The sequence below is a fragment of the Nesoenas mayeri genome (assembly GCF_963082525.1).
Source record: "Nesoenas mayeri genome assembly, chromosome: 12".
NCBI classification, from domain to species: domain Eukaryota; kingdom Metazoa; phylum Chordata; class Aves; order Columbiformes; family Columbidae; genus Nesoenas; species Nesoenas mayeri.
In genome coordinates this window covers 18,941,395-18,968,523 of record NC_137547.1, presented here as the reverse complement: position 1 = coordinate 18,968,523, position 27,129 = coordinate 18,941,395, and the positions used below count along the sequence as shown (strand labels likewise).

Here is a 27,129-nt window from a genome sequence, read left to right as displayed (position 1 = left end):
TCTTGCTCAGTCTTTTAGGTAACAGCTGCAGGTGCCAATGTAGAGCCAGTCTTTCTGTGATACCTAAAGTAAAAAATGCTAGTGTAGAACAAATATCATTTTATAGACATAATTTCATCTTTCATACTTTCCACCAAATATACCCCGTCCAGTATGTAACTGAAAGTTTAGAGTGCACGAATGCTTCAAAAAGTCTTAAAAACCAGCCTACAAAATACTGACATTTGTTAATAAGGAGAATATTAAAAATCTTTGTCCAGCCAAGAAAACCTGAAATTACCACCTGGAATACTAATTTGCCTTTACGATATTCACGACATCCAAACTCCTGTCAAAATTTGTCTGTGGTTTGTTCTTTAGGGCTTGTCACCTGCTCTACATCATACTCCTCGAATGAATAGTGTACTAGCAGATATTTGAGCATAGTCATTCAAAAGAGATTGAAAAGCAGGTGAAATGCTCACGACTGCAGGGCTCAGTTCCAAGGCTGGAGAGCTCCTCACGTTGGTGGGAGGGACAGGTGAGAGCAGCCCCCGTTTAAAGGGGTCACCGTCCGAGCCAGCTGAAAAGAAAGTCAACCAGCTCCCCATTTCTCTGGCTACAATGAAAACGCTCCTTAATCCATCTTGCTCCTGAACAGCAAAATGTAACTTTGGGGGCGAAATAATAAAGACATGTTAGTTAATTATGTACCTGGTAATTAAAAATGAACCAATTATTAACCAAGTCAGGATCTGTAGAATTTAACTAAGAATTTAATTTACAACTCATTTTCTAAAGGCTGGGTATGAAATTGTTCATTAAAACGCCCATAGCACTTTTTTGGTTTTGAATATGTTTTTAGAAAAGAACATGTGCTGTTTCCTAGAACCCTTGAAACTGATCTAGAAAGACTTGGACATTCTGCTAATGAAATCTCTGGGAAGGCAGAAGGTACATTGGTGCATATTTGCATCCTAAATCTTTGTTCTTGAGGACTTGGCCATTCAGAGCTTTGCTCCGATACTTGAATAGCTCAGCTTTAGAATAAATGTTGCACAGACATGCACAGATACTTCAGCTCTCCAGTAGCTTGTAAAAATAAAAGATGAATAAGAGATAGATCTGCAGGAAGCATTATTTGCTTACTCAGTGCTGTCTACTGCTTTATGTGTAGCCTTATATCCCCTCTATGCTGTAACTCAGATTTTTAGTATTATCTTTTGAATTACTGCGTAAGGGAAAAAACATTCTGCAGGTAATGGATGCATGTAGGTGCGTTCATTGTGTATTTCTCATACATATGAATTGAGTGTCTTTACTTACACAAATGAAAGCTTATTATTGGTAACGATAAAAACGTACAGTAAAAACAGCCTGGTCTTGTAGTTTCTGTTTTGTCTGCTTCTTTGCAGTTTATTACAGTGACTTTAGATCTGCTCCAGAGTATCAAGATAAGCACAGAAATACTTCTTATTGAAAAAGACTAAAGAGTTCTGTGTTTTCTTTGTTTCTCTAGCCAGTTTTTTCTTCTTGAATGTAATGGACTAGCACAGTGCCGTGGACTGTCAGCTGTAAACCCTGCACAGGAATGTTAATTTGAATTAAATGTTTCCATTTCAAAATCATGGGAACTTTTCCATTGCTCTTGTGTGTCAGATTCTAAGAAGGTTTTCCATATGAGACTTGGACAGAGATATAGTGAATGATCAGATGGCAGAAGAGCATATGGAACAATACTCCACGGCTGAAAAGATTTCCATTGAAAAAATTACTTTAGAGTGAAAATTAGAAGTGGATGACCGATGGCATAAGTTGTTTTTTTTAGTTTTCTCCATGCTTAGTTAGCTAAAAATCTTCCATTCCCTTTTGTCTTGCAAATGCAACAGTACCCCCTTGCATTCAAGGAGAAAGTAATTTAATTTGCTATGCTGTCTTAATCAGAGACTTATGTGCAGCAAAATCTGACATTTTTATCTAGACTATATTATGTAAAGCAACGAGCTGGGGGACCAGGTTCGTGTTACGACTGTTGACAGCTGCTGTTTCTCAGTAAGTCCCGCAGCAGCAGAGCGGGGCCGCTTTCCCACCCCCAGCGCAGCGCTGAGCCGCTGCTGCAAGGGTGACAATGTGTAACCATGGAGGGTGGAAAGATAAAAGCGAAGTTGACGTGAAAAGCGTGTGACTGAGATACCCATAGATTAAAAATCTGTGAGAAAGTTGTTTGGCACCCGGCTGATACCCAAAGAGCGCTACTTTATTCTTTTCATTAAAGAGCATTGGTGAACACTCAATAAATTCCAAGGACAGGCCTGTAATGAAGTGGAGCTGATGCAAGTTGGCACAGTTTTAAAATTCACTATATATTCTAGTTCAGATAAGACGCATTTCTGTTGCTTTATGCTTTTTGCATCCTTGATCTGCAAGAGTAACAAATAGGGCATGATCTCTTGTCATTCTAAGTCATGCCTTGCAATGATCTTGATCATTGCAGTATCAAATGCACTGAACTGTTCTGGCCTGGTTACCTGTAATGAGGTACCTGAAAACCTGCAATTAAAAATGCAAAGATTGTCCTTGTTGGGCAGTCCAAAATCAAGCAATGTTGCTGACTTTGTACTGAGTTCAACAAGCTTTGTAGCCAGCCAAGAAACATGCAACAAAGTGAAGCAGTTTCAACATTAGTCACGTCCAATGCTATTTACAGCTTCTCTAGATCATCACTTCACCTAAAAATGTATGGGAACCCAGACCTGACCACACAAGTTATGTGCTCGTTTTGACCTAGCCAGCTTAATTAATGTGGCTGCATTTCCTACCATATGAAGCTCCCCAAAGCTCTTTGTTAAGCATAAAGCATTACAATAATCCAATTTAGACATGACAAAAATCACTGTTCTTCTGCCAAGGCATCTACTGAACTGAAACTGTCATTCCCAAAGTAAGGGTCACAACCTTTAGTGGGACTGCAAGCCTAACAGTAGTGTAATTATTTATCCTAGTGTAATGAGGCTGATGAAAGTGGGACTTACTGCCAGAAACAAGCTGAGGAGGTTTTTATGGGTCTGACTAGACTATTCTGAGCAGGAACACCTGCTCTCCAAATCCCATCCATTGTCCAGCCCCTGTTTTGGACCTTAGAGAAGATATTTTAGGAAGGGAAAAAAAAAAAAAAAATAGTATTTTCAAATATGGTCTATTTCTCTCAGTCTCTGAATCTGCTAAATTATAGTTCAGATTAATATTTTCTTCAGCTCCTGTGATAAATACGGGAAGAACTAGAAAAAACATCTGTAGGCTCTTAATTGGTTTCCAATGATTCATTCAGGCAGCACATTTATAAGTGGGGGGGGGGGGGGGGTGGGAGCGGGCAGCAAAAAAAAAGGAGAAGAAGAAAGAGGACAATCTTTAGAATGTACGCTGTCCGTTTTACCCAGTTGCCAGAACATTTTTGTGACATATAATTTATATTATTTCGTTGGTGAAGAACTTGGTGTTGAAGTAAATTTCTTCGTCTCCTTCCTACCTTCTAGTGCTAGAATCCTTAGTGTATTTTTAAGTTAAACAATGTTGTTTCCTCTTCGATTCTAAACAGTGGGTTAGAGAAATCTTATTTGGAGATAAGCAATGCGCGTTTGCTCTCTCTTTTTATATTTTACTTCTCTGTTCAACGTCCAAGCCATAGAGCGCAAGGGCAGTTGACATAATTTACTGTTTCAATTTTTAGAAATGAATAACTTCAATAGTATTGGAGTTCAGATGTTCCATTATGCAAAGAGGGAATCAAATTGTTAGAATGCTAGATACCATCTGTTAAAATATAAATTAGATGGTGGTCCCAGAATGCACAGAGATCACCTTTGAGTGCAACTGCAGATTCAGTGAGGTCTCTGTGATGTACATGCAGTTGAACCTGAACATTGCCTCTGATAAAATTAAGAGTATTAAAGCAAATTTCAACATAAATATTACTCCACTTACTGTAGACTATGTCTGAGCAACCTTTTATCATACACTGGATTATTCATCACTGTCAACTCGCTATGCTTTCCTTTTCAGTAAAGAAAAGTGAAGTTATGCAATGTTACTATGTAGATCATGCCCTGTTTTTTCTAGTCGTATTTTGAGAAAATGCATCTGAGTAAACCCACATTTTTAGTGATGCTGAGTCTTCCTCCAGCAGTTAACATTTCGTTATATTTATGTGACATGACTTTATGCTTTGTGGTTTGGGCAGATGGAGGCATGATTTTCTTCACATTTTTCATATGGTGAAGAATTTACAGGAGCTAGTTTAGCTGTAGCAAGCAGAGGAGGCTTTGATTTGTTTACCTAACATATGTATCACATATAAAAGGCAATGTCCTTCCACTGTAGTTGTTAATAACTAGCTGTTCCAAATGGATTTGTGCCAACACAAAATCCACCACCACAATTAGCAGTAGTAGGAACTTCAGCTGGCAGCAGCAGCGAAGGCAGTAAAGATTAAATGACTGTGTGAACTGTCCCTCCAAATTAAAACAGATGTACGTTGGCATGAAATAAGAAAACTCACACAACTCTTACCCCTTACACTCATTTCTGCCTGGGTAATACTTAGAGAAAATACTGGAACACACTGATTTTAACATTACATAGATTCACCATGTTAATGACAAGAATCTGAGCATCCATACCAGTAAAACACCTCAAATTACAAAAAACATATAGATGACTTTTGAATGCTTGAGGGTACAAATAACGTTTTGAAGAAGGTTGATTTTTAGAGGCTTTTGTCAGTCAGGTACCTGTTACAGACTTTTAGCTGATGTTGCACATGTACTTCCAAAAATTCCACTAAATGACACCCAAGAATTTTTATCAAGTAGAAAATCTTGCAGAAGCTACAAAATCTCTGCTATAGAAGTATTACTACAAAACAAACCCTCCTCCTTTTCATGAACCATGGCTGAATTATGCTAACCCCTGGACAAACGAATGAAAAAAAACAATGTAATGAGGATTTGAATCAATATTTTATTGTACAATATTAACTGATAGAATACATTCTAGATTAGCCCAAGCTTCTTTAGAGTGACTCGCAGTTTGTTGCCTCACAGTGTCCTGTATGATACGCTTTCAAAATATATATTATTTTCCACAGTTTAAATGGACCTCTAGCAATGCACTAGAGCACCTCAGAAATGTTTTAGGCTTGAGTTTTCCAAACCTAACGTTTGAATTCATGACGACAGTCAAACATCTGATTTGTAGGTCAGAGTATGCAAAAAGCAGAGCTGTTAACCATGACCTTGGAGAGTCTCTGCAGCTGCAGTTATGTTGCAGCATTCAGTGACACATCTTTGTACCACTTGGCACTCTGTGAAATGCCGTTTCCTTAGCTCTGGGTTTGCATCCCATTCCTTGTGTCTGTTACAGACAGAATTAAATCTCGCAAGCCCATCAAACATATCAGTCCTCTCTGGTCATTCTGAAAGCACAAGGCAACCGAAAGACAGACATCCAGGGAACACCATGTAGTTTTGTCAGTAACTTCAGCGTGTGCATGAACAGATATTTATGCACATGAACCTAGATGCTCTTGCTGTAGAATTTTCAGGACTAGAGCAATTGCTTTGGTGTTGACAGCTAAAAGCTTCCATGTAAACAGACCCCTGGTGTCGTACTCTGACAGTGGTTGGACATCCCAGAGATAACAGTTTGCCAGGAAGCAAGGCTAGTGAAAAAAAGCCAAATTCAATTAAAATGTATCATCAGATAAATGTGAGTTTTGGCAGCAGCACAGAATTACACATTTTAGGCTTCACTCAGGACACAAAGTAAGCACCTCTTTTCCTAAAAATGAATGTTCTGTTTCCAGCAACATATGCTAAACCGTGCATCGAACCACTTAGACCCAGCATCAGCAACACCAGGCAATACTCATTCTACAGAGCATTACCTACGCAAATCAGATGCCATTTCCCCCAGTACTAACTGTTCTCTGACAAGTGCCCAAGCACTGGGCTCACCCAAGGGAGAGTTGCTAGTCTGAGCTCAGGGAAGCTCAGTGTGAGGTGTAACAGCAGATGCAATTTGCCTGCTGCTTGGAGAGGTCAGCCCCTATAAAATCACAGACAAACAGCTGCCAGGCAGCTGGAACAACCTCTCTGAAGAACTGGACTTGGGCAGGACAGTAGAAAGAGACAGAAGAGTGTATGTTTTACTGTTTTTAAGAAGTGAGTGAGTTTGTGGACAAATTTAAATGGAATATGTCCTATGAAAAGGAATGTATAAAGCAAATGCAGCAAGTGCAAGTTTTTCACTGAGACATGACTGCTTCTTCATGAATAGCAAATAGGGAAAAATAATAGAAACACATTAATTATAACACAGTGAAATGAAGACTTTAACAGCACTGAACGCCACCATATACCGGAGCTGAGGCCCACAATTCTTTCAAATGGCCTTGCCACCCTGCTTTGAGCTTCTTGAAACCATGGGGAGGTGTCTACAGGCTTGTAAGTAGGTTAGAAAGTTACACTGCTCCCAGAAAAGAAGAAAAACCAAAATCAAAACCAAACTCACACATTCGCTTATGGGCTGTAACACAAGGCCTTCAAGCCAGGAGAGGACTTACAAAGTAGAACATTGCAGGCTTCAATTTATCTAACTAATGGCATTATAAAGAGGCCTGTTCCTGCCAGAGCTGACAGGAGAACCAGGTTGAAGATAAACAAAAAAGGGTCAAGGCACCTCTTTCCAATATGAACTGTAGAAGTAGTGTTCATAAAAGCAGGTTTTACTTCCTAAAGAAAAAGTCTGTTGAAGAACACAGGATATTCCTGATTCATCTTGTTCCAGATCTTCAGCATGTGCAAATCTGCATAGTTTGTGTGTAACGTTTTGCACAGTGAAAAAAGTCAGTATAAAAATACTGCTCTCCCAATCTTTATCCATAGGATGATAAAAGCACAGTTGATTATAACAGGAAATAATACTTTATTATAAAATCTGCATGTAAACAAGTAACAAATTAATTGAATAATGGTTAATGCAAGTGCAAATTAACTTCATAAAATGATATCTGTTCTGTATTTAACTATATATTTATATGTAATTTGTTTTCTCCCATTTTAACGTAGTTCTAATCCCCTCTCCCCATATTTGTTTAAAAAGATTTATCATTGCTTGCTTTATACTAGAAAGAGTGTACGAGCCTGCGTACAAATTTAAGTTTTGCTCTGCAAACGAGACAAGTCTATGGTGATACTCATCATATCTTTGCATCTCTGGTATCCACAGGACAAGAGGATATTTAACATATGTACACAGTGAAAATGTGGCCATGGCAAGCCACTATTTACAGTTAGTTCATTTACTTGCACACATTGAAACTTAAACCATTTATCAATGAAGCAGACATTGTCGTGTAACTTCTGGACTTCCTTGTGCACCTTAAGGCATTAACAAGAGTCTCAACTGACAAGTCATTCTTCTTATCACCATGAGGATCATCCATATGCTTCTCATAACAGTCAGATGCTTGTTCATCACACACACATAACATCTGGCCTTGCTGAAGCTCCTAAAGCACAGATAAGTCATGGCAAGACTTGGATTTTGCTTTGAAAGCCATCTTCTTATTGTTCTTTGCCACAATTCTCCCAAGGAATCGCTTTGCCTTTTTGCCTATGCTTTCTCTTCTCTTTGTGTTAGCCATTCTCCTGGCATTGTCTTCTTTACTGTCTTTTCGAAGCCTGATTTGCCGAACGATACCTTCAAACAAGTCCTTGACATTATGATGAAGAGCAGCTGATGTCTCGATAAATTTGCAGTCAAACACAACGGCACAGGCCCGTCCCTCTGGATGGAAAGAGAAAAAAGGAGATGAGTGGAGATGTACATTTTCTCTCCATATATACTGTCAGAAAAACAAAACAGAAGTTGACTTTAAGTGAGGGAGTGCCTTCACTGCCATGAAGAACCTTACTGCATAGTGGGAAAGTGCAAATTTGAGCTTGTGGTTTTGTCCCCTTACTTGTCTTGGTTTTGTCGTGATATAGTCAGAAATCTCATTTGGCCAATGGTACTGAATGTAAGACAACAATAGTCCTACAGGCAGACAGACCATCCCAGTACTGTTTAAGAGCTAAAGATGAGACAGGAGTGGCACCTGGATGCATGCTTACTGCTTGATAGGAAAGTGAGGTACAGAAATAGTTCTTATTTCTTCTGAAAGCTGTTGAGCAATTACACATCTCTGCCTTGCTGCAGTAAGTGAGAATTTTCCATATTAGTTATAAATGAAGGTCAAGTCATTGAACAGATCAGTAGAGGTCATGAAGACGCACACCACTGGATTTGACTAGGACTACATTCAAAATACAAGATGCTCAGTGTTCCAGACATAAGCACATAACTCTGGAACATTGCTGCAGTGTAAATTTCCATGCTTAATTTGTGGTAAATAATGGCAAAGTTGTAAACCTGAGCAAAGTACTGATGTTACCACTAGGACAGGTCAACCATGCACTGCCACCAGCCTGAAAATTGATAATCTCCTGGTGAACAGTCAATTCCCTGTGCAGGCGTTTAATACAGGGAATGTGGCAAGACCAGATAGCAAGAGATGGCTCATCATCATCAAGGCACCAATATTTCAGAGTATTCTTCCCAATGAAAAACACACCACCACCACACCACATGCCACAAAATGTTTACTTAAGTGAAATTAATATTGTGGTGTTGGCAGTGGTTACTGTTACCAGAAATGCTAGCTGGAACTGAGAAAATTCTCACTGATCACAAAGGCAGAATATACAAAAAGACCAAGTTGTGTGAGCCTGGTCCCACCAGCTCAACTCAAATGTGATGGAATCACTTCCAGAAGAAAAGAGGATTGTACAGGCTGTAGGGTATCACCCTTTTCAAAGGCTGCCTGAGCTCTACGACATGGCACTCCTGTCCCTTAAAAAGCATAGCTCGGGCTATCAAATCTTGAGATGAGCAAGTGCTGTTGCATATGTAACATACAATTGAACTCCTTCAGTTAATATGGACCAAACCTGAATGCTACACAAAACAATCTGCTAAACTGCAGCTCTGAAGCATTTATTTCTCTTGTACTGCAGTTGAGAGCATTGCTCTGTGCAGTCACAAATCTTCCCCCACCACCATCTCCACCAGTTTCCACGGTACCAAGTCCCTCAGCATGAACCAGCTGGCTTGATTTCTCTGGTGTGCCTCAAATAATATGTTTTTCCTACATCAAACCCAGTCCATTTCTATTGACTATGATCATCCATAGCCTTTGCTACTGATTTAGACGTTATTGTATAAATTAATAGTGTCTCTTACCATCAACTGAGACTTCCCGGGACCTGACCAGGTCGCTTTTATTGCCCACAAGAATAATAGGAATGTCTTCTGTTTGCCTTGCTCTTCTTAGCTGGATTCTTAGCTCAGAGGCCTTTTCAAAACTAACTTTGTCTGTCACCGAATAGACAATAATATAGGCATCTCCCATTTTCATACACTGGTTCTGAAGCCATTGGCTGTCATCCTAAAACAAAAGCAAGAAATAGATTTATTGCACTGAAAAATCTATTCAACACCAATCAATGATTTAATTATTGTAACCACCTTAAAGATATTTTTGATAGCTTTATTAAAGAGTCAGTAAAAGTAAGCCAACCTCCCTTTTAAAAAATGATTTTGTTGTTTTAAAAAAAAAAAAAAATCACATAACAAAATGATCTTTTTTTGAGAAATAATATCAGGTCTGCACTGATCAGATCATGAATGTCTAATTTCACAGTAACACCCTGGGCTGCTCATTCAAAACATTAAGGGATTTGCACCCCAGTCCTATTCAAGTTTTCTAATTGCCTGCCTAGCTACAAGAAATTACTTGCAGGAGAGAACAAAGGCAGTATGAATTCTAATTTTTAACGCCACTTTTTCAATATTACTGATAGAAGAAACAGACATAGTTGTGCCGTTTCTACTTTATAGGATGAACCACTGACCACACCATAAAGAAAAAATATCATAAATCTGTAAGTACCTGCTCCCATATATCAAACACCACGAGAGATGCTTCTTCTCCGTCAACTATAATAGATCTGTCATATGTATTTCCTACGGAAAAACAAAAAAAAAAGTTCAGAAAAAGATTAGTTCTTCTCCCTGGGAGGGGTGGCCGGAGGGGATGCCCGGGGAGCCGGGGCCGGCGGCGGCATCGCTGCCCTCTGCCGCTCGGAGCGGCGGGTCTCCGGCACCGGGATTCCGCCTCCCTCCGCCCGGGGGCTGTCCTGGGGGTGCTGCCCTGGGGGCCCCGCGCCCTCACCGGCCTCTTCCGCGTCCGCGCAGTCCTCCACGCCGCCGAAGATGCGGGCCAGGCTGGTCTTGCCGACGCCGTGCTCGCCCAGCAGGATCACCTTGTAGAGGTTGCTGTCGGAGTCGCTGCCCGAGGAGATGACGGAGTCGGAGGAATCGGAGGCCCAGCTCTCCCGGTGCTCCTCGCCGGGGCTGTACGAGGTGCAGCGCACCAAGCCGGAGAGCTCGCCCTGCGGCAGGGCGGCCCGCAGGTCCCGCTCGTCCACCGGCATGCTGCGCCGGTGCAGGTGCTGGTGCACGGAAAAGGGCATGCTGCCGCGCCGCTTGTCCAGGTAGCGCAGCTTGTCGCCGCGGTTCAGAGTCATGGAGCTACGGGCGGAGGGGAGAGCAGAGCTGTCAGCACCCGCCGCCCCGGCAGTGCCCCGGCAGTGCCCCAGCCGCTACAGCACGGGCCAGTCCCGCCGCGCCGCCCGCGGAGCAGCGCTTACCTCGGGGCGCCCCGCGGAGGGAGGGAAGCAGAAAGGGATTCCCCGCCGTTAATCGCTTGCGCTGCCGTTGGAGCTCCCTTAGCGACTGCTGCCGCCACCCCGCTCCTCGCCCCTATTTATGGCTCCGCCAGCTCGGCCCTCCCCGCCGTGACGCGCACTGCACGGCTCTCTGCCAGCGCGGCCGTGGGCAGAGCTGTCCGCCCACGGCACCGCTCCGCTCCGCTGCGCTCTGCTGCGCTCTGCGCGGCGGGGGCGGGGAGCCCGGCGCGGGGAGTCCCGCCGGGGGCGGCACGGCCCGCTGTGCTGGCGGCAGCGAAGGGGGCGGCCGCGGGGCTCCCCTACAGCTGGCCGCGGGGCTCCCCTACAGCTGGCCGTGGGGCTTCCCTCCTGCCGGCCGCGGGGCTCCCCTCCCGCCGGGGCCGCGGCACGGCGGCGCATGGCGAGCGCTGTGAGGAGGCGAGGACTGGAAGCAGAGCGTTTCAGTGGGAAATACCGTCATGTGTAGCGAGTGACAGGCTGTGCAATCAAGCTAACGGGGTCTGCCCCGCGTCCCTCTTTCTGCCAGGGCCGGAGTACTTTCCTGGTGCTCCCCCGGGTGGAAATGGAAGACAGCATTTGCTATCTATGTCACCTGGTTCCACTCGCAGCCCAGTGCGAGAGAGCGTGTGTCGGACCCAAACAGGTTTCCTCGGTTTGTTAGGCTCCGTGTTATTGTTCAGGAGTTTAGGTGATGTCTACAGTAGTGTTAGGAAAAACAGTTGCAAATCTGCAGTATTTGCAATCTTTGCATTACTTTGTGCTTGCTTGACCTAACGTTCAGGACTGGGTTATGAGAAAAGCACCTCTGCGAGGTGTTGCACTTACATAGTAAGCTTGCCAGAGTGTCCACACGCAGTGTTAACGGTTTAAGAGGAAAATATAAAACATAAAGGTCAAATTCTTCTCTTGATTTCACCTGAGCAGCAAAGTGCGACAGTGAAAGGCTTATCTCATAAGTGGCACAGTCATGACCGTGTGATCGGGTGAAGAAACGACTAACCAGATAACTATACTTGTATTCTGAATGGCTCACCCAAGCATCGTGTATACAGTTTGTTGTTTACCTAGCAACCGAAACGTTAGACACTTTACAGCCAAAATAACTCTGGCTCCTGCTCCCGAAAGGTTACAGCCCGATCAGTAGGGGAAAATCCCTGTGACTCTGTATAGGGATAGTTGCCATCAAATCCGTGAAAGTTTAAGGGTTTACACATCAGCTACAAAAACAAGGCTAAAGAAGGTAAGAGATAGGGAGGTAATGGAAATGAAATTATAGATGTAGGGAATAAAGTAAGGGAAGGAAAAGAATCTGTGGGATTTGGCTATGGGGTTTCATAGCAAATAAAACACTGCATACCGGCTCAGAAATACCTTTTTTCTTACATATTAAACTCCTCACGCTACTTAACTACAGCAAAGATAGACAGAAAAATACTTTGAAGGGACTGACCACAAGGAGTGGATATTTTTTTTTTCCTGTGAAATTAAGTAAGTGAATGTTCCCTTATTTTCAGGAGCTAATTATAATTCTCCAGTCCATGCTCTTGGGGTGGTTTTGGCCCCTCCACCCTGATAACTACAGTTTGAAGTGTTAATGTGGCAGTTAAAGATCATCAAGTGCTTGCAGCAAGTTCTCTCTGCCTGTCTCACAAAACAGCAACCAAAATAGCCTTGTCAGTTTAAATAGTCAGAGTTTGGTGGTGAAATGAAGTGAGTGCTTCACTTAAATGAACCGAATTAGAAACCTCTGGTTAGCATTTTAAGTCACATTTAAATAAATTATGGTTAGCATTTGAAGTACGCCTTGGTTACTTAACTTGGATGGACTGGAATCTGCCAAACAATCTTAATCTGTATTTATTTACAGCTAATTATGTAAATACACTCCCAGAAATCGAAGTTCTTTGTTAACTTTTTAAAAATGTGCATGTTTCTGAGTGGGTTTGTAAGTGTTTTGGATCAGTGTTCCTTGCATGCCTTTACCGTGGTTCAGGGTCAGACTTTAGAAGTTGACATATAAAGTGGAGGTATTTCTAACTATTTTCTCTGTGAAAGAAGGGAAATCTGAGAAGCACCAGAATAAAAGATACCGTGCCACATTTGTGCCACATATAGCACTACTGACTGGAACCAAACTAAAAAGAGGAGTTTCACTGACACTAAAGAAGCCGTATTTTATTCTGGGCCTTTTGCTCATGAGAATTATAAATATTTTAGTGATGTAAATGCAGGATAGACCCATTGCTAGCCAGAAAGTAATAGGAAAGGCATATGCAATAGTGTTACATTAAGAATTTGAGACAACAGTGTTTCAGCAGGAAAAATGACTGAAGATAAAATAATGCCTAATAGAAATCATGCAAAAAATTCGGGACTCCGTGGCAAATACTTGTTTTGTGCCAGCACCCAGGTACAATTAATGGATTAATGGATATGGAATTCCACCAGGGTTACAGGATACGACTTGGGATCTGGCCCTGGGTTCTGTGAGTTGTCCTTTAACGGAAAGTGAGGTGTCCTTGGATTGGGTCCCCGGGGCTTCGCTTGTTCCTGCAGGGATGAGGACCAGCTGCAGAGAGGAGCGCTGTGCCAAGGCAGTCGGGTCTGTTCCCAGCCGCCGCAGGATTTGTGCCTGGAACCAGAGAGAGGGGGAATTCACAGGAGTCATGTAGCTGGTTTATCTCCTTTGATCTCAGTAGGTCCAGCTATTTTGTGAAGTTCGGAGGAATTAACAGATAATTCAGTTTAATCACTTAAGACATATAACGTGCTTCTTCGCATAGCATGTAATTCTGTTTGCTGTTAATTATTGCTATATATTCTTGTACACATTACCGTGGCACCTGCTGATTTCAGTGGGGTGCATATGAGACCACAGGCTTGAAATGCTGATCTTCTAGTTTCTTTGAAGGTTTTTCAGACCATCTGAAAAACATGCATGCCTTGCTTTTCTACTCTTATTTTCTATTTTCCTAGCCTCTACTGGTCTAGGGTTTGTTTTAATTAAATGAGTGCTTCAAACACATACTGTAGACTTGATATTTTTAGTAATTTTTAGATAATTTAGGTATTTTTACTGTTGATTTTTTTTTCTGTTATCTCATTCATTCCTTACTCTCTCTCCTTTTTTTCCCTTTCAGTTTTCCTCCAGCTTTGGAGAAGTATCGGTGTTCACTTCTAGTGCTCTCTCTTGGCCTGAGTACTTTTCATCATATGGAAAATGAAAAACATGCAGAACAATCCTGGTTTTCCAGTGATTTATTCCTGGGGTAATAAAGCTTGTGTCTGGAGTTTCTTTATGCTATATTAGGTGTAGAATGCTTTTCGCGGTGTAAATGACAAGCACAGACGTCGCAGGGAGTGCAGTGATAACTGACATGTATAACCTAACACCTGACCTTCTCCCCTCTGAATTTTCAGATAAAAAAGCAGAATTTGGGGGGCCAAATTAGCTACTTGTGATTCTGTCCCATCTGCGTTTGTTCAAGGTCAAATGACATGTTATGAACAGCATTTATATTTTTACATCAAACTAACTTTATTACTGAATTCCAGTGTTTACTTTTGCTGCTATCTCACATTGTTTCACGTTTCATTAGGAGTAATACAAATAATTTTAACAGCCCAAAGGCTGGATTAGCAGCAGTCAGGTTTGGGAGAAAATGTTGTTCTCAGTGTGACTCTATGCTGGAAGTCATTGGTTTCTCCTCTTCTTACTTCTCAACTTATCTGCACTGTCTCACATCTAATTAATCAGCCATTATGTGGGTGAAGTTATTTCTATGCGAGCTACAGAGATATCCAAAAAGGTCTGTTCATGCCAAGTTATATGAAGCATTACTATTGCAGAAGCATGGGTCTGGCTACCTCCCAAATACCTGGATTAACAAACAAATAGCAGCATTTATTATTATTTTAATTACAGGACTGACAGACTCAGGCCAGTGGAAGAAGAGACAGAGGCAGCAATATGAAATGTGCTGGGTTTTTTAACCTAAGCAAGAGAGATAGAGGTACAGGGAAATGAAGAAAAAAACACCAACATTTTGTCCTTATCACACAAAAAGCAGGATACAGTGCACACGTGGCTTCAAGTTTTCCTCACCGTCACCCTTCAAACCACAGGGTAGTGTGTGGAGAACAGATCCGGGCTAATTGGTTCAGTTTGTGAGCTGCATGCAAAGGCACATTAGACCTTTTCATGTGTAGCACATGGTATGTTGCAGTGTCTTGCAGTTAATGTGTAGGGAGGCAAAAGTGGGCTACAGTTTGAACTATGTGAGTAGCTCTAGCAATGGCGAAGCTTTCAGTCTTAGCATTAACTCCTTGGTGGGAAAGCCTGATAAATGTCACATCCACCTGCATTTGGACACTGCCAAGGGAAGGCGGCGCATCCCCTTGGCCAAGGAGCCATGCCTTTGCTTATAACTACACTTGCATTTAATGTCAGGGAATATTTTTGGTTGAATAGTGGTAGTCATGAATTGAGGTTGCAACAATAACATGTGAGAAGTATGAGCTTTGGAGTCAATAGGAACCCACATAGTTTAGAAAGCTAATGTAGGGTGCCAGGGGGGAAATGCAAGCAGAAACCTAACTAAATCCATTATTAGATCTACAAAATTAATCCCACATATGTTCCTCTCACAGCTACTGTGCTTCCTCTCAGCTCCAGACCAGAAATTCTAAAGGATAGACACCACAAAAGAATGTAGTGCTGTTTGCGTTTTTCAGGTAGAAAATTATAAAATAGATATGGTTTAAGTCCATTGCTTCTAACATAAAGCAAAGGCTTCTGTCTTTCTGAAACTCATGCAAGAGTGCAAAAAATAACTTGGGATAAGAATAACTGGAAATGTGGTTCATCTTCCTGCTGCTCTGAATTTCTCACTGCTGTGAGTAAACTAAAAACATTCCCCCACTAGATAACCTTATGAGCAACCGCACCAGGTGAATCATTGCTCTGAAAAAAAGAACTTGCACAAGTGGCATATCTAATTTCATTTTGGCCTGTGCAGTTCCCCCACTTCTTTTTCACAGAGTGCACCACCCGGTTAGCAAACTATCCCATTCAAATATACTTGGGAAAACCATTCTTTCTCAGTGTAACTTTGAATTTGCACTGACTTTTAGTTTTTCAGATTCAAGTTTACTTCTTACTGACATGGTAACCACTTGTGCTACACTCTGCTATAAGAGCCTGAGTTCGGATACCCCCTTAGTTTCCTCAGTTACCGCAGAACGGACTCATTAGCACGTACCATATGTGATCAGCTGTTTGGTCCTATTGCATTTCAAGTTTGGAGTAAAATCAGAACATGACCTAAGATATTCCCATAATTATTTTCTTTCATCACCCCCAATTCCTCTTTTTCAGCATGAAACCTGTCATGGCCAATGTGCATGACATACCTCTTCTGTCCATGAGTGGAATGCTAGATATCCTGTTACAATTCCTGTGGGATGTATACTCCTTAGTGTGGATTTCAGAGGCCCTCTAAAAGAAGTATCTAGAAGTCTGATACCATTAAAAAGTTTCTGAATTTACAGTTTGCAACAGACAGTTGGTTTAAGGAGTGGGCAAGTAAATGGCTGACTAGTTGTCTTACTAAGAAGTTCATAGTGGTAAGGAAGAAAATTGCAAATGGAAGATTTATTGGTTACCAGCAGTAGCTCTTGGCAAGAGGAATGAATCTATTTACAATAACAAATTAAAGGAGCTGTACTGGGTCAGACTCAACTTACAGCCAGTTTCCAGTAGCTGTCAGTAGCAGGTATCTAAAGAAGAATGGACAACAAGGACACGATAGACACAGTTAAAACTCCCCCTGTACAACTGCCAGGCCAAAATATTCCTTTTGTTCAGAGGCACTTGATGTGGTTTTTCTGCATATTTTTCTAATTGCTTTTTAACCCACGTAGATTTTCAATGTCATGCAACACCTGCATTTACCATATTGTGAAGCAGAGAATAAGGTTTCCCTCATCTTTATCATACATGAAATTATTTTATTGCTTTCTGTAGTAATTATCTCTCTTGGCTGAAGAACCCAGAGTATTCAATCACTGCTTGTATAAACATGATCCCTACTTGTCCTTCCCCGTATCTTTTCTAACACATCTTTTTGGAAGTTAGGGTACAAGAAGCACACAGGTTAGAAACACAGATTGTTCAAACTGCATGTGTCCATGGACTTCCCCAGTGGGCGGTGATGCTTTCTGCTTTCTTTGTTAATCCTGAGAATTAGCAGCATCTGTTTACACTGTCAACTGAGCAGTGAGTAACGTTTTCATGGAGCTACTGTAACTCTCTTTTGAGAAACAAATGGTTTAATGAGGTAGGAAATTGGGTAGAAAACAGCCTAAAGCTGCCCTTGCTAACCCACAGACCCCATTTCTTCTGTACATCTACTGGACAATGTCTTCAAAAGCTGCCTGTTAACAGCCATCTTCCACATAGTACTACAGAAAAAAACCCACAGAAACTTGCAGAATGAAAGTATAGTTAAAAGGGAAAACTTCTCTGTAGCAAGAGATTACAGTGAGGGTGCTGGGAGTACAGCACATTGCGCCAGTGACAAAGCACTGCTTACATTTCAACACATTAGGGAGATACCAAATGAAAGAAGACCTGAGTATGTGGGGTCTGAAAATCTGGGTAAAGTCGTCATATTGTAGATGCTTCCACGAATATGATAGGCAAACAAGGAAAAGTGTCCTTGCAGTGGAAACCCATCAGCAGGAGCAGACCTGTGGGCTGAGGAGACGACCAACAGCTTCCAGCGTGCAGAGTCGCATTGATCCATCACTGGGGGAAGGACGTAAGACAGAAATGTAATTTGTTATGTTTGTGGCAATATAAACTAAAGCTTTAACTATGCTGCCCTCTTCTGTGTGCTTCTTATCTATGAAGAAAGGACAAGGATTTTTAAATCTATCTTTTCTAACACAGAAGCTTCAGTTTTGTGTCCAGATGTACATTTATAATGCTTAGAATAGCTGCACCTTATATAAGGCTCATGATGGGGACTGGTGGTGACCAGAATTAGAACATAGCTGCTGTTTTGCTATAGGTGATAAAGTCTGATCTTGTTTTCCTTGTGGGCAAAAGGCCATTTCTCTTTCATTTCAACAAATGAAAGCTTGAAACAGCGACAAAAACTCACAGTTACAAGGGAGACTTATGAATTTGAATCAGAAAGGCATCACACTTCTCTATAACTCAGTGGAGAATTTGTGGTGCCTTTTGCTGTGGTGAGTGATGTCATGGAGTTGTTCACGTGAAGTGTGTAGGAATTTGGATGTGAGAGATGTTATCATCTGTTCTGGGAGAAACTCAGAATTTGTCCAGTTGGAATGTGCTGCGTTTGGCAAATCCCACTTTTGCATCACAGCAGTAACAGGCATCTCTGCTTCTTTTAAATGTCGCATTTCCTGCTTTGCTTCTGCCGCTATGCAAGAAGACTTAAAATTCTTATGGTAAAATTATACTAGAATCAAATAAAATCTATTATTTTCACTTTAAATTGTCGAAGTTCTTTCCGATTTTATTCTTGAGAAAGAATGTAATAGTAATTATGTTAACCATAATACACTTCATTATCTAGCACTTTCTCTCCAAAACATACGAAATTATCAGGATCTAGGCTTATGATAAAGTACAGAGAACAGGCATAAGCATAGATGGATATAATAGAATGATATGAAGTGTGTACTTATATAAAGAGAGTTATAGACAGTAGACTTGAAATATTTTATGAAAGCAAATGCAGATCTTAATTTCAACGGCAACCCTAAATAAAAAAACCCGCATCAGAACTCCAGTGCTAGAAGTCTCTCAGTCCCAAAGATAAAACCACAAAATCTTGATGTGGATCAAGGACATTCTACACCCAGATCAGTTACAGTGAAGCAGGTAAGAAATAACTTTATTTCCCTATTCACTCATTCCTTGCACAAGCAACTTGCCCACCTTTACTGAAGGCCAGAGGACTAAAGCGGTGAGGCAGCAGCACGCTGAGCTGCTGATCATGGTGGGGAAGTGCCACGGAAATGTTGCTTGGCTCTCAAACATCACAATATAAGTCTTTGGGCCTTTGGCATTTTAAGTGGACTTTCTTAACTTTCCAAATCATCAAAGCTACTTATATTCAAAGAAGGACTGAGTGATCATCCCGTTCTCTGGAGGTAACAAAATTCAGCAAGTTATTTGCCTTTCATGGCATTTTTCCCTGTTTACAGTTTGGAAATGAGATGAGAATCAGGCCTTGACAGTCTTTCCCCTTTACTACACTTATATCAGTAATTAACATGAACCAAGCAAACGCTTCCTTGGCATCAGACTCTCACGTCAAAAGCATCAAGTCTGTGATTTCACTGCCTGCTCATGTACCCAGGGCCGTGTGGGGAAATGGTCTTTATTAATGTCAAATAGCATATGATGAATACAGTGAATTGCTTTTCTGTAAAGACTCTTTCTGTTCACACTGACCCCTTTATTCCATAATCTTTACCAAAGAGAGGGTTATATATTTTCATTACTCCTCTGCTGAAGCACATCAGCACCACCAGAATCATTCAAATGAATCTACAGCCTTCTAAGGTAACAGCAGCATGTAGCTAGGCAACAAAAAAGAATATAGTATTTTTCAGGAAGGAGGACTTTTCTAGATGATGTCATGCAGATGCAGTGCTTTTTTTTTTTCCTTATAAGAAGAAAACAGTTCATTGGAGAAATGAGTCTGTCATCCTGTCACCATCAAGTCATATCGATAAATAGACTTCCCTTGATTAACTGTGAAAGAAAATAACAATACATTGTGTACTGTGCCTATTTATTTCTCTGTATCTAGTACGTATTCGTAAGGTTTTTTGCAAAGACTAAAACCCATAAATGCTCTTATGGCAGATTTCATTAACTGTCATCCTAATTAAAATTGACTGCTTCAATAATTATCAAGAGAGCTGAAATAAATTGAATCTCAGTTCAGCTGAAACCATGTCAGCTTTAAAAAAGAGATTTTATGAGTGGAAAAGCCATCTTGTTGTATGTACTGTCCCTCACTATATGTAGGGACAGAGCTGTTGTGAATGGTGAACGCTGATTTTATGGGTGTGAAGGGATTTGGTTAAGTGTAAGCTGAAAACCTGACGTGGACTAGCAGGTACAGCATAGGCACTGATGCCTTGGTGTCCTGGACGAGCAAGCCGAGGATGATGGAGGTGCCAAGCCAGCTTCTGGGCTTTGGCAGGACTCTTTCCAGTCTTGAAGGGCAGCAGGAGCTCTGCGATGCTGGATGAAGACATCTTCCCTTCTTTCTCACCTGGTTTTGTGCTGGCCAGGCCTCAGGACAGCCGCTGACCTGCATGAAACTGTAGCACCATCTGCCGGGGTGCAGTTACCAGCCCTAAGCCACACCGCGATTCACGACCTCAGCTCATTATTTCAGCTATCCCACCTCCATGTCGCTAACTCGACAATTTGTCCATGCATGCAAAAACGTGTTTAACTTGCAGAGCTTTCAAATTTTGTTTCCCAGTCAGGGTGCAGCCTGCGTGGCTGGAACAGACTGTGCAGGGCGCTGGGAGAACATCTGTCCTGGAGCAGGGCAGTCCCTCGCCAGTCGTCCGTGTTTGCGAGAGGACGTGCTCTGTACATTGCAGTTTCTGTGGCATATGTTTTTTCTGGTATAGACCTGAACCTAGCTAATCAGAGACATTACATCACAGTCTTGGAAGCTTTCGTGTATGTATTTCCTCTCTTTGGCATGTTATTTTTATTTGTGTATTCCAGAGCCTGTTCCGTGGGATGGCTTCCATTCTTCCCAGCTTGACCAAAGCACGATTCATACTACATTTTCTCTTTCATCTTGTCATTCTTTGTGGCGAAGCAGGGATTGCCCAGATTGGTATGCAGGCCAAAAAAAGACACAATTTATTTGTAGCCAGTGAAAGCAACTTTTAAGAGCATGAAGACTGGATCACGGGAACATGTCAGAGGTAGGTACACTGTCTTCATACCATTCATAGCAAAGTTCCTGCAGTTTTAAGGATTAGTAGAATATGTTGCAAGTGCTAAACTAGTATGATACATTAACTGATGTATATACAATTTGCATCTAAGCTATTGAGCCATAAAATACAGAAAACTGTTTATTATATGACTTGGTAACTGCGTAAGTACATTTCCTGTGGAGTTAAGCACTCAGACTACAGATTAACTGAAGTGTGTACGTGCAAATGGCATATGCATTTAAAGTAAGGTAGTTATGACTGAAGTTAAAGCTGATACAATGCTTACTTTGTGTTTCAAAGAATAAATTAACTCTCAGTTGTTTTACTAGGAATGGCCCAGTATTCTTCTTACCAACAAAAATAAACGTGACAAGACTTCGTCACTTCCATACGAAAAATAAAATCCAGAGTATAACCTCAGTTAAAGCTCTGAGTTTGTAGGAACAGACCCAAAATGGTGAGTTTGAAGGGGAAAAGGAAGAAAGTGTTTAAATAACAGCTCCTGTTTCAAGCTCCTGGTCAATTTTGCCATTAGTAAGAATCGATAATGAAGCAGAATTTGACAGGCTCTTTACATTATTGACTTTTGTTTCAAAAAACAATGTCTAAAATGCATTGTTGTGAAAATAAGTCAGTGCCAATTTGAAGAGAAGCAATTTATGTGATTCATTCCTAATAATTTTCTGTCTACCTCAAAAGTATTTGTGTTTTTCAAAAAGTTGCCCACAGTGTTAATGAAACTATTTTCTGATTTTCAGTTATAAAACTAATTTTGTTCTATTAAAACTTTGGGGGGAAAATGGAATCTATTGGCATTTCTTGTTTTTCTCTGCAAGGATTTCAGACTATGTGGATGATTTATTTATTTATTTGTTGTTTTGCATGGGAAATAGAAAGTACTGCTGCTTAGATACCTTCTTAATCCTTAGACCACGTGCCAGCTCTTCCATTAGCAAAAGTGTAGAGAAATCAAGCTGCCAGGCATCCTGGGGTTAAGCAAGCTTCTCGCAATCTAGTGAGGTTATTTTAGTCAAAGCCATGTGTGACACATCTGATGGGAACTCAGATGAAACTAATTGGGGTAGATTAAGAAACAAAAATGCTATGATAAACCATCATCTCAAAGTTACATCAAAATAATGGGATCTGGTCCAGCAGAGAGAGTTTGGCAGCAATGACTTGCCAGTCACTCAGGTCTTCCTGCTTGGCTCAGAGTGGACACAGCTGCTGCCCAAACTCAGTGGCCGCTGCATTTCCAATCTGGCAAAGTGTGTGTCGCCCTGTGTCACCTTAAAGAGTTGGGTTTATGTAGATATTGTCCTCCTGATCCTCCTACTGTTTGTGACTCACCTGCAGTGGGACAGCAAAGGCTTTTTGTCACCTGTGTGGCAGGGGGGCGGCTGTGGCCAGCATTGTTCCTGGACTTGAGGCTGCTTGTAATCAGGAGAGCTGCTCTAAAGGCTCATCCTTTCTCATGGAATGTGTCCTGTTACAAAGCATTCCAGAGGCTACATTTTAGGAGTAGCTTTTTTTTTGAAAAATAAACAGTCTGACAAGAAATATTTGTAACAAATTAATGTTTTCTTCTCCCACTTTATCTCCATAGAGCAGGAGCCAGCTAAGAATCATTAAAACCAGGGAACAGAGGATTTTGCTAGAACTGGCCGTACGGTATCTCTCAGCGAGTATCCAAGCTGAGGGAGCCTGGACAAGAGGAGCCGTGAGCTTCAGCAAACTAACTGCGGTTGGTCCTCACTTTTTTTATTACTATCTCACCAATATCACACCCACCTATGCAATGACTAGTAAAATGTAAAAGTAAATGTTCATTATGTTTTTGTAGCTGTCTGTAAGCTGATTTCCCATATACTAGTTTTTGTAGGAATAATGAAACATTTTTTTAGAAAATCCAAGTGATTTTATTTTGCTCATAGGTATATGTATAGAGTAACATTAGCATCACCACTATATATATATAAAAAGAAAAATTACATTAAACAGAGCAGAATACCAATAATTTCCTCATCAGGCAATTATGATCTGGCAGACAAACACTGATTCACCACTTCCAGTAAGTGAGTGTTCTCCAAAGCAGCTGCTACACGTTCCTTATCAGCAAGCTGTTTATTAACTGTGCAGAAAGAAACGCAACACAAGAAACCAGTCAAAACCTTGCTATGCAGGGTCTTTGTTAAAGCATTTTACATGGAGACACATATCACTCTGTTGCTATGTCACCCAGGTAGACCTGTAATTCTGCAGCTGCCAGGGATGCTGCAGAGTTGCAGTCTTGAGTCACAGCTGACACATTATCACAGGTTGAACCACAAAGCTGTTTGTGGTCCAGCAGCACCTGTAGCTGTAATGCAAGAGGAAATTTCCCCCCAGCCTCTCCCCATTTTCTGAGTCCTCCAGAACCCAGGCAGATCCATGACCAGCTGAGAGCACAGGCTGCCTGAGGAGATGGCAACAGTACAGTACAGGACATTCCAGTGTCATCATTACATGTTGCTGTTCCGCTACATCCCCAGAAGCTGATGCATGTCAAGTTCCAGAGAGTCAAGAGCTGCTCTGCAAGTGTGGGAGTCTCTCTCCCCTCTCATCTTCAAAATTAAAAAACCCAAAGAAAACCACAAACCAGAGCATTAAACACCTTACCTGCATGCTCAGAGGCATGTGTTCCTGGTGTTATGTGAACATCCAGCTTAAAAGGCATCACAAAAGAAAAAGAGGGCAAAGTCAACAGTACATTGGAAGCTCAGGTTCAAGCTATTTGATGATAAAAATAAGACAGTATCAAAAAGAGGGCAAAAAGAGTATTCTTGCCAACGGCAGTTACTGCATAGAGCAGAATGAAGTCTAAACTCGCAGACTGTTGTGCATTCCCATCTGCTTAAGCCTCTCTGAGCCAGGGCAGCAGCCTCCCCTCCTCCCGTGCTGCAGAGCACTGCAGGTCACTGCCCCCGCGACCCCACTCGCCCTGACACCGCTGTCACGGACCCGCCACTCTGCATCCACATTTCAGCGCACGGCCCTCTCTGCTTCCAGAGCGTTCCCCTCACCCGCAAGAGCAAAACCACTCCAGTCAGTTTTCACGAGTTAGGTAGCGCCTTTCTTTTTTTCTTTGTAATTTTCATTAGAGCAATTTGATTACTCACCTTAAACCTCTCAGGCAGCGATCTGATCAGTTTTACTTTTATGGAGAGGCCGATCAGGGTCGCCATGCTGCAGTGAGGAATGGTGGGAGTGAACTCCACCGCCACCGTGCTCTGCGCGTCGTTCACCTGGGGAAACCAAACACTCATGGACCAACCGCCCCGGCCGTACCCAGCCCAGCTGCAGGCACCTGTGGGAAACGCAGCTCGGAGCTGCACCTTGCCGCTCATCGTCTTCTTCACTGACACTGTCAGATACCATGTTGAGCTGCAGCAGACCGCGGTACGAACGTCCCTCAGCGCTAGAGAGCAGCAGCTTAGTCCGTCAGTGCGGGCTGTGCCCGCGGCCCCGCCCGCGTTTAACCCCCGCGGCCCCGGCGGCTCGACGGGCGCCCCGGGCTCTCACTTTCACTCGCACTTGCTCCACGACGTTCAGCTCCTCCAGGGTGAGCGGGTGCTCGGGGTCGTTAATGGAGCGGATGAGATGTGCCGCGTTAAGGAAAGCGGAGCGGAGCTGCACGGCCCGACCCGACCCGGCCCTGCCCTGCGGCCCCGGCCCTCCCCTCCCGGCAGGATATCGAAGATCTCCCGGTCGTCGATGGAGTCGGGCAGCTCCTCGTCCTCCTCCCGCGCCGTCACCGGCCGCTCCCCCGAGCGGCGGTAGATGAGCGGGTTGGCGTTCTCCAGCGGCGCCCCGCCGCCCGGGCCCGGGCCCACCATGGCTGCGGCGGCGCTGCCGGGCGGAAGGAGCCCGGACGCCGTTCGGGGCCGCACCGGGAGCGCAGGCGGGTGCTGGGCGGTGCTAGGCCGGCCGGCGCTTCCCCGTGCGACAGCGCGCTCGTGCGGGCGCGGGGCCGCCGGCGGGCGGGACCCGGGGAGCGCGGGTTCGCTTGTCGGGGGCTCCGAGGAGCGGGTGGGGGCAGCGCGGAGCGGGTCGGGTCTTGCACAGTTTAAACTGAACTCCACTTGGGCTCAGCGAGTTATAGCTGTCAGGTACTAGATTCATAATGTCTGGCTTTATGTTCTGTACATTCCAGCTTCACTGAATGCTCAGCAGGGGCTGAGTAGAAAGCCAAACCGACCCTCTTTAATTGCAGACTTGCAACGCTTCTACCATACAATCATGAGGTAAAATGTAATTGTGAGCTGTTATAAAATTGTGTGTCTATAAGTGCGATACTTGTGTGTATTTTTCAGCTATGGAAATCAAGAAAGGTAACAGTGTATTGAAGTATAAAGAGGCAAATATAATCATGTGGCATGATTGTTTTTTGATTGATCCCTGACTTCTGCATTGTTCACTGATTGAGGGTAAGCTGCCACATGTTCTGTCTTAAAATTAAATGCCAAATGGGATTCAAGAATTCTACTTGCCATCTATGTAACAGTGTCTCTAGAGTTCACAGGTTAGTCTGTATCACTGGATTAAGTGTTTCCACATGATTGTGCATGATTGTGGATCCCTACCAAGTATCTACAGGCAAGGCTGTAGGGATCTCAGATCCCATTTGTATATTTTCTTCTTTTAACTAAGATTGGCAGAGTTGGCAGAAACTGTTTTGCACTGGTAACATTTTCAGAGCGGCTGCTTCTTTGGGATTCTGGATGGAACATGGGCTGAGAGATTTTGCAGATCGTGTATTTGAAAGACAAGTAGTGAGCAGAACAAAGGAAGATTGAAGAGTAAGGCTTGGAAAATAGAAGAGTAAATGAAGGGGAAAAATAAAGGAAAAGCAAATAGGAAAGGACAGAGTGTAGTAAAATGAGTGAAGATCGGGATATAGAAAATAAATTGCTGATGGAGAGAATTAAAGTTTTTTTCAGCAAAAGGAGAGAGCAGCAAGCAGAGTGCCCAGTGTTTGGTTTTGTGGCAAAGGACTCCTGCAGGTTGCAGGTCACAAGTGAGCTGAGGTGTGTGTGCCCATGGGATGGAAGCTGCGACACAAGCAGGGATTCTCGCTGTTCCACACTGCGTGGAGAAAAAAACAGAAAACAAGAAAATGTCTCCCAGTGAACATCTCTGCGTCTATGCAGCCATAAAAATTCTACAATGAAGTTATCGTCCCCATTATCTTGTTTGAAGCGCGAACTTGCCATGTTATCCCCTTTGCCAATGTGTACTGTGCACCAGCCATACACTGGGAACAGTACATTGGCATTGATTACAGCGTAGTGCTGCAACTCGCAGCTCTGTACAGAGGGCAGGAGCCTCCTGGTGACCAGAGAAAATGCCTGAGATAATCAGTGTGCACTGACTGTGTACACCTGAGGCCACCTGCCAACACTTTTCTCCCTGAGCAGCCCAGGTTAACGTTGACTGGGGTTACCTGCAAGGGCTGTAAAGCACACCTGTGCAGGTACACTGAGGGAGGTTGGAGTAAAGGTCACAAGCACAGTCCTAGTGCACAGGGCTACTAGCTGCATACTATGTGTGCTGAACTAATTTCATGACTCTAGGTCTTTATGGCCCACTCAGGTGAAAAAAAAGGTGCAAGCAGTAAATTAATCTGTGCTGTCTTTGACATCTGAGGATTCTTGTGATACATTATAAAATTGCAAAACAGACTTTCTGGGGCAAGAGCTACTGAGCCTTGCCAAAAAAAAGAGGCAAAGCCCAAAGTTCATGTAGAGCTAACACAAGTCCTTAGTTACACGAGCCCAAACCCTAACTCTAATGGCAGAAAATCTCTTTTATTTCTCTTCAGCTCTCTCTTCCCTCTTTTTCATGTCATGCAACATCGATAGATGTGAGTTCACACAGAAGCCCACAAACGTCCTGATTTTCAGAGGTGTCAAATGTACAGTTCCCACCCAAATACCTTAATATCGTTCCCATGCTACAAAAGCTGAGGAATCATCTCGTTAGTGTTGAGAAACTCTCTAACTCTTTTATTAGCTACCAAGCAAACATCCCTGAACACACAGGACTGATGGCAGGTGGAGCAGCATCCACCTTGCAGGAAAAGTGAGATTTTTCTGGTAGTGTTTTTGTCAGCAAATATTGTGTTGTAAGAAGAAAAATCCCTCAACGTTTTCTTCGGCCAAAGCACATTTTTCAGGAGTATTGTTTGGGGGTGGCTCTTGGTGGCTATATGGTGTGTTCCTTACCTTGAGTCGTTAATACCAAGACAAAG

At 42.7% G+C, this 27,129-nt stretch overlaps 2 protein-coding genes across 2 annotated transcripts; both read right to left on the bottom strand.

Annotated features, from left to right (window-relative positions):
- Positions 1 to 7,546: 7,546 nt before the first annotated feature.
- RRAD (RRAD, Ras related glycolysis inhibitor and calcium channel regulator) lies at positions 7,547 to 10,664 on the bottom strand (the record flags this gene model as incomplete). The annotated part of the gene is made up of 4 exons (XM_080352226.1): positions 7,547 to 7,824; positions 9,319 to 9,523; positions 10,028 to 10,101; positions 10,310 to 10,664. 4 exons carry the CDS (start codon positions 10,662 to 10,664, stop codon positions 7,547 to 7,549), a joined length of 912 nt encoding a protein of 303 aa, XP_080208352.1.
- Positions 10,665 to 22,797: 12,133 nt separating this feature from the next.
- Positions 22,798 to 24,740, bottom strand: CIAO2B (cytosolic iron-sulfur assembly component 2B). Its single transcript, XM_080351998.1, has 5 exons — positions 24,574 to 24,740; positions 24,402 to 24,481; positions 23,999 to 24,124; positions 23,499 to 23,544; positions 22,798 to 22,971 (listed from the first exon to the last, which is right to left on the bottom strand). The coding sequence occupies exons 1-5, from the start codon at positions 24,713 to 24,715 to the stop codon at positions 22,874 to 22,876; spliced, it is 492 nt and encodes a 163-aa protein (XP_080208124.1). The 5' UTR covers positions 24,716 to 24,740; the 3' UTR covers positions 22,798 to 22,873.
- Positions 24,741 to 27,129: the final 2,389 nt, after the last annotated feature.